General features: G+C 39.4%; 1 protein-coding gene across 1 annotated transcript in view; it reads left to right on the forward strand.

Moving 5' to 3' along the window:
• LOC128691617 (tachykinin-like peptides receptor 99D) overlaps positions 1–8,009 on the forward strand; it is a gene marked incomplete at its 5' end in the record, with an annotated part of 139,361 nt that extends 131,352 nt beyond the window's left edge. Inside the window, 2 exon segments of the mRNA XM_053780447.2 lie at positions 5,597–5,742; positions 6,576–8,009. Of these exon segments, the coding sequence (XP_053636422.2) occupies positions 5,597–5,742; positions 6,576–6,775 (346 nt within the window).
• Between the last annotated feature and the right edge of the window lie 503 nt (positions 8,010–8,512).

The raw sequence follows: 8,512 nt of genomic DNA on the forward strand, positions 1-8,512 counted from the left end.
TGACACCCAGGCCACGGTGTACAAGGTATATGACACCCAGGCCACGGTGTACATGTGATGTGACACAGAGGCCACGGTTTACAGGTGGTGTGACACAGAGGCCACGGTGCACAGGTGATATGACACCCAGGATACTGTGTATAGGTGATGTGACACCTAGGCGACAGTGTACATGTGATGTGACAATCAGACCACTGTGTAGAGGCGATGTGACACCCAGGCTACGATGTACAGGCGATGTGACACTCAGGCCACGGTGTACAGGTGATGTGACATCCAGGCCACGGTGTACAGGTGATGTGACACCCACGCCACGGTGTACAGGTGATGTGACACCCAGACCACGGTGTACAGGTGATGTGATACTCAGACCACGGTGTACAGGTGATGTGACACAGACAAGGCGGACGTTACAAATGACACAGTAGCTCCTATTGACTCTCAATTCCAGTTTTTGTGTATATTTCTCTATACTTACATCTATATATTTTTAAACAAAGTCAAAATCAGAGTGATCAAAATACGAAAATATATTAACTACCACTCGCTCTCTTTCCAGGACTCAGACTAAACTATCCAAGAATAATCCCTTGAGCCGAGGTACCCCTGTATTCCTCGAGGGGGTCCTACACCTCTTCTATCCACTCCAGAACCATATATCCTTGTCAACGGCCTTTCATCCTCCTTACTTTCAACATGACCAAACCCTTTCAAAGAATCCTCTTCAGTTGCTTTAATTATGCCTATTGTGCAAGAACACCTACTCACATTCACCTGCTTACACTCACCCGCTGACTTTCACTTGCTGACATGTGCCTGCTTACTCAACTGCTGACATTTACCTGCTGACATTCTCTCAACCTTTTAGGTATGTCCTCGGCTTTTACTTTCGCTTTCAAAGTATATTTTCTGCTTATTGTGTTAATATTGCATCAGTTTTGTTGTTAACAAACCTCTCTGAATTGTGTTGCTGTCTTTTGTTTAATATTTGTCGTCTCTACCACCTTGTGTTGCTCTCTCCTGTTCATTGTTTGTCGTCTCTACCACCTTGTGTTACTATCTCCTGTTCATTGTTTGTTGTCTCTACCACCTTGTGCTGCCGTCTCCTGTTCATTGTTTGTCGTCTCTACCACCTTGTGTTACTATCTCCTGTTCATTATTTGTAACCCGTACCACTTAGTTTGTCATCTTTCATTCACTGATCTAACTTGTGTTGCAATCTCTCATTTACTGAATCACATTGTCTTGCCATCTCTTGTCTACTGATCCACTTTGTGTTGCCATTTCGTGTTCATTGATCCACCTTGTGTTGCCCTCCCTTGCTTTTTGATCCACTCTGTGTTACTACATTATGTTCATTGATCCACCTTGCGTTGTTATAACTTGTTTATTGAGCCAACTTGTGTTGCCATCTCTTGTTTATTGATCCACCTTGTGTTGCTATCTCTTGTTTATTGATCCACCTTGTGTTGCTATCTCTTGTTAAGTGATTCACCTTTTGTTGCTATCTCTTGTTGATTCACCTTCACGATGTACAGGTGATGTGACACCCAGGAGACGATGTACAGGTGATGTGACACCCAGACCACGGTGTACAGGTGATGTGACACAGACAAGACGGACGGTACAAATGACACAGTAGCTCCTATTGACTCTCAATTCCAGTTTTTGTGTATATTTCTCTCTTGTTAAGTGATTCACCTGGTGTTGCTGTCTCTTGTTAAGTGATTCACCTGGTGTGGCTATCTTGTTAAGTGATTCACCTTGTGTTGTTATCTTGTTAAGTGATTCACCTTGTGTTGCTATCTTGTTAAGTGATTCACCTTGTGTTGTTATCGTGTTAAGTGATTCACCTTGTGTTGCTATCTTGTTAAGTGATTCACCTTGTGTTGCTATCTTGTTAAGTGATTCACCTTGTGTTGCTATCTATTCTTAAGTGATTCACCTTGTGTTGCTATCTTATTAAGTGATTCACCTTGTGTTGCTATCTTCTTAAGTGATTCACCTGTGTTGCTGTCTCTTGTTAAGTGATTCACCTTGTGTTGCTATATTGTTAAGTGATTCACCTTGTGTTGCTATCTCTTCTTAAGTGATTCACCTTGTGTTGCTATCTTGTTAAGTGATTCACATTGTGTTGCTATCTTCTTAAGTGATTCACCTGGTTTTGCTGTCTCTTGTTAAGTGATTCACCTTGTGTTGCTATCTCTTGTTAAGTGCTTCACCTTGTGTTGCTATCTTGTTAAGTAATTCACCTTGTGTTGCTATCTCTTGTTAAGTGATTCACCTTGTGTTGCTATCTCTTGTTAAATGATTCACCTTGTGTTGCTATCTTGTTAAGTGACTCACCCGGTGTTGCTATCTTGTTAAGTGATTCACCTTGTGTTGCTATCTTGTTAAGTGATTCACCTGGTGTTGCTATCTTGTTAAGTGATTCACCTTGTGTTGCTATCTTGTTAAGTGATTCACCTTGTGTTGCTATCTCTTCTTAAGTGATTCACCTTGTGTTGCTATCTTGTTAAGTGATTCACCTTGTGTTGCTATCTTAAGTGATTCACCTTGTGTTGCTATCTCTTGTTAAGTGCTTCACCTTGTGTTGCTATCTTGTTAAGTAATTCACCTTGTGTTGCTATCTCTTGTTAAGTGATTCACCTTGTGTTGCTATCTCTTGTTAAATGATTCACCTTGTGTTGCTATCTTGTTAAGTGACTCACCCGGTGTTGCTATCTTGTTAAGTGATTCACCTTGTGTTGCTATCTTGTTAAGTGATTCACCTGGTGTTGCTATCTTGTTAAGTGATTCACCTTGTGTTGCTATCTTGTTAAGTGATTCACCTTGTGTTGCTATCTCTTCTTAAGTGATTCACCTTGTGTTGCTATCTTGTTAAGTGATTCACCTTGTGTTGCTATCTTAAGTGATTCACCTTGTGTTGCTATCTCTTGTTAAGTGATTCACCTTGTGTTGCTATCTTGTTAAGTAATTCACCTTGTGTTGCTATCTCTTGTTAAGTGATTCACCTTGTGTTGCTATCTCTTGTTAAATGATTCACCTTGTGTTGCTATCTTGTTAAGTGACTCACCCGGTGTTGCTATCTTGTTAAGTGATTCACCTTGTGTTGCTATCTTGTTAAGTGATTCACCTGGTGTTGCTATCTTGTTAAGTGATTCACCTGGTGTTGCTAACTTGTTAAGTGATTCACCTTTTGTTGCTATCTTGTTAAGTGATTCACCTTGTGTTGCTATCTTGTTAAGTGATTCATATTGTGTTGCTATCTTGCTAAGTGACTCGCCTTGTGTTGCTAACTTGTTAAGTGATTCACCCGGTGTTGCTATCTTGTTCAGTGATTCAACTTGTGTTGCTATCTTGTTAAGTGATTCACCCGGTGTTGCTATCTTGTTAAGTGATTCACCTTGTGTTGCTATCTTGTTAAATGATTCACCTCGTGTTGTTATCTTGTTAAGTGATTCACCTTGTGTTGCTATCTTGATAAGTGATTCACCCGGTGTTGCTATCTTGTTAAATGATTCACCCGGTGTTGCTATCTTGTTAAGTGACTCACCTTGTGTTGCTATCTTGTTAAGTGATTTACCCGGTGTTGCTATCTTGTTAAATGATTCACCCGGTGTTTCTATCTTGTTAAGTGATTCACCTTGTGTTGCTATCTTGTTAAGTGATTCACCCAGTGTTGCTATCTTGTTAAGTGATTCACCCGGTGTTGCTGTCTTGTTAAGTGATTTACCCGGTGTTGCTATCTTGTTAAGTGATTCACCCGGTGTTGCTATCTTGTTAAGTGATTCACCCGGTGTTGCTATCTTGTTAAGTGATTCACCCGGTGTTGTTATCTTGTTAAGTGATTCACCCGGTGTTGCTATCTTGTTAAGTGACTCACCCGTTGTTGCTATCTTGTTAAGTGACTCACCCGGTGTTGCTATCTTGTTAAGTGACTCACCCGGTGTTGCTATCTTGTTAAGTGACTCACTCGGTGTTGCTATCTTGTTAATGACTCACCCGGTGTTGCTATCTTGTTAAGTGATTCACCCGGTGTTGCTATCTTAAGTGACTCACCCGGTGTTGCTATCTTGTTAAGTGACTCACCCGGTGTTGCTTGTTAAGTGACTCACCCGGTGTTGCTATCTTGTTAAGTGACTCACCCGGGGTTGCTATCTTGTTAAGTGACTCACCCGGTGTTGCTATCTTGTTAAGTGACTCACCCGGTGTTGCTATCTTGTTAAGTGACTCACCCGGTGTTGCTATCTTGTTAAGTGACTCACCCGGTGTTGCTATCTTGTTAAGTGACTCACCCGGTGTTGCTATCTTGTTAAGTGACTCACCCGGTGTTGCTATCTTGTTAAGTGACTCACCCGGTGTTGCTATCTTGTTAAGTGATTCACCCGATGTTGCTATCTTGTTAAGTGACTCACCCGGTGTTGCTATCTTGTTAAGTGATTCACCCGATGTTGCTATCTTGTTAAGTGATTCACCCGGTGTTGCTATCTTGTTAAGTGATTCACCCGATGTTGCTATCTTGTTAAGTGATTCATCCGGTGTTGCTATCTTGTTAAGTGACTCACCCGGTGTTGCTATCTTGTTAAGTGATTCACCCGATGTTGCTATCTTGTTAAGTGATTCACCCGGTGTTGCTATCTTGTTAAGTGATTCACCCGGTGTTGCTATCTTGTTAAGTGACTCACCCGGTGTTGCTATCTCTTGCTCATTGACTTAGATTTTGTTGCCATATCATACTCATTAACATTTTCTTAATATTTTGTTATTTTTCTTCCTCCATGTCTTTTTTCATTCATTAAATATTTCACTGTCTACTTGAACATTTCTGTTAATCCTCTATATTTATTTTCTGCTCTGTCTTCCTTCGTTATTTATCGTCCTTTCTTTATTTATCTTGCTATTAATTTTCATTTTTTCTCAACAGATTTCGAAATGGTTTCAAGAAAGTGTTCTCTTTGTGCCTGCGAGGGTTACGATACGAGTGACCTTATCACTAGCCTCTGTTCCTTCTGTATGTATTGTGTGTCCTTCTCTTATATGTAGTTATTCTTTTATCACCACTTGTTGCTTCTTCTTGTAGTTGTTGAATGTATATACTGTAGCTGCAGCTGGTGTAATTCCCTTGTATCTGTAGAGTGTAGATATTATAGCAGGCTCTATTGTACATATATATATATATATATATATATATATATATATATATATATATATATATATATATATATATATATATATATATATATATATATATATATATATATATATATATATATATATAACTTTCTACCCTCTTAAGCTTTTATAGTAACTGCATATGATGAAAAAACTAAGCTTCCGTTTTATTTAATTGTTGCCAGTTTCGACCACTCCATTAGCTTATATAATGGTAACATTTACTTCCCAACCTCCCATGTTTGATACACCCGTGTTTTCAGGAAGTACTTGGTTTCCTCCGTGTAGTCTTATTGTATGCCCAAACAAGTTCCTAGCCATTTACCTACGAACCTGTGCCCACCTTCCCGTGTCCCGCCCTCCCACCTGTGTACTCTGGCTGTAGCGTCTACCTCCTGGTCTTCTTTTGTGCTTCCGTCAGGTTCCGCAATGGGTTTAAGAAGGTGTTCTCCGGCTGGTTGCCCTGCATCCACTACGAGAGTGAACCCAAGGAAGTGACCCGTGTCCACACCACTAGGATCTCCTGCTCTGGTTCGCCTGAAACCCTGCACAGGGTAACCTGCGATGGTCAGACACTCCATTATTGTTGCTATTTATTTAAATGCTATTCTCTGGTTACAGCACCCCTTTCTCAGAATTATTTCTTTAGTGTCCAAAAAAAATCATCTAAATAAGCTATACATTTTCATTTTATGTCTCATTTCACCTGTCAAACTATAAATGCATTTTGTTTTGTCTCATTCACGTCTCCCCACTTGTTATCAACGTCTTGTCTCCTCTATTCTCTCCACTTGTTACTCACTTATCTTTCGGTTCCATTCCTTCTTCTAGAAAGAGAGAGAGAGAGAGAGAGAGAGAGAGAGAGAGAGAGAGAGAGAGAGAGAGAGAGAGAGAGAGAGAGAGAGAGAGAGAGAGAGATGGCTCCAACTTCATCCTGTTCCCTACTTGTATGTCTCATAACAATAAAAATGCTTTCAAATGAGCTGATGTAGGTAACAGCTCTTAGCTTGCTGTATAGCCCTTGTGGCTTAGCGCTTCTTTTTGATTATAATAATAATAGCTCTTAGCTTGTCAATAAAGCTAGGGATCCTTAACCTTGTCAAACCCTGTGTAAAAAAAAAAAAAAAAAAAAAAAAGTGTCTTCCACAATCTCTTCCTTTCCGGCAAATGAATCTCTAAGTTGAAATTTCTTGTCTTTCAAATTGTATTTCTTCTTAAAGAATATGTTTGCAAACATTTGATGGCATTTCAACATGAATTGTGACTAAAGTATAGTGAAGGATATGTGATAGCAAACATATGATAAGGCGGAGAGGGGTGATAATATTGTGATAACACTGTTATAACACTACTGCTCACAGCATTCACTAACCTGGTGTATGTGTGTGTGTTTGGCGCAGGGTCATCACACATCTCGATGAAGACCTACGTGTCAGACGTGGGTGGTGGCAGCAATGGCGCCAGACAACAGCCAATGCGGGTGTGCAACGGTGCTAACTTGAGGAAGGCAACCAACGGAGCCAACGCCAGGAACTATGGAGGTACACTTACTACTCCCAAAAACACCAAGTTCCCTGCCGTGTCCTACCAGTATGTATAAACACTGGGAGTCTACCTCAGGCTGTGGTAAACAACACAAAATGATATGACAGGAGTGCCTCACACAAGCTGTTATCAGTTAAAAGAGTGAACAATGCCATGAAAAACATTTATTGTGAAAAATTTAGTATTTCTTTCTAAATCAGAGAGCAGCGCTATGGAAGATTGCTACGGATATTTTTTTAACATAATCATCTCTAATTTAGATATTAATAATGTAGAGGATTCTTAAGATACACATTGTCTCAACACTAGCAACCAACACTGTGGCAGTTAATAAACCATGGCTGAAGCTCGTCCAAACACACACTAATGGGAACTACGTCATGAATGGTAGGGAGAAACTCACTTTCGTCATTATAGCAATGTATGGTAAAACATGATCAAGCTGAAAATTTCAACAGGAAGAGAAAACTTTGCACTAGGATAAGAGCCGCTGTTGTTGCAAGTTAATTTCACGTCAGGAAGGTTGAGGGAGGCAGCGTCTAGACGAGAAGGACGCCACTCACACATCTTCATCACTGACGAAGATATTGTTATGTTGTCCACATTTGTTGTAGACCTACGAAGCATACTCATTGTATATATATATATATATATATATATATATATATATATATATATATTTCAAGAATGATGTCTTCTCATGGATTTGTAGTCACAGGATTGGGTGTAAATATCGTGTAAATATGAGATACACAATTTAAATCAATCATATTATGGCTTGAAGATCTGAAGAAAATATATATTAATTTTTTGATCAAAAGTTACAAAATATGTATTATTGTGATGTGGTGCCAACTGCAATATCCATGAATACCTGGCCAGGTATTATGCCATGTAACAATGCCCGATGTTTCTTCTCTACATGAAGGAGAAACGTTGTACAGAGGTTAAATACAGAGTAAAGGAAACCAGACACTCCTTAGGGGGTATATGCCAATAGAATATTTTTTTAAACTTGTAATATAATACGGTGCTGATTATGTAGTGGTGAGTGAGTGTGATAGACATAGTGTTTATATGATACTATCTTATGTCTGCCTCACATCTCAGTCCCTTCACCACATCTACAGTAGACATATGTCTTATGTATATAGAAGAACATGTAAATATTTTTCCTTTATGATTCTTCTCCTCCCTCTCTCTCTCTCTCTCTCTCTCTCTCTCTCTCTCTCTCTCTCTCTCTCTCTCTCTCTCTCTCTCTCTCTCTCTCTCTCTCTCTCTCTCTCCCTCTCTTTCATTACTAAAATACTAATTGCTAAAACGCTATTTTATATATCACGTAAACAGTAAAGTTAAAAGCTCGTATATACATTGATACAGAGTGAGTTACACACACGCACACGCACACGCACACGCACACACACACACACACACACACATACACACATGACAGCCCATATTGTGTTAGGTAAGACATGACACAGCTCATATTGTGTTAGGTAAGACATGACACAGCTCATATTGTGTTAGGTAAGACATGACACAGCTCATACTGTCTTAGGGAAGACTTATGACACAGTTCATACTATTTTAGGAACCAAGTATGACACTGATCATACATGCTGTTTACTCAATTGTCTTCTAGTTCTCTAATCTAATACACGATACATTCTATATTACTGAAACAATATCAGTCCTTTTAACTTTTAATCACAGTTGCGATATATTTTCAAAAACTGAAATCACATAGACAGAGAGAGTATAGCAAAGTTAATCTATTTTTCTATCTTTG

This window comes from Cherax quadricarinatus, chromosome 26 (genome assembly GCF_038502225.1).
Source record: "Cherax quadricarinatus isolate ZL_2023a chromosome 26, ASM3850222v1, whole genome shotgun sequence".
NCBI lineage: Eukaryota > Metazoa > Arthropoda > Malacostraca > Decapoda > Parastacidae > Cherax > Cherax quadricarinatus.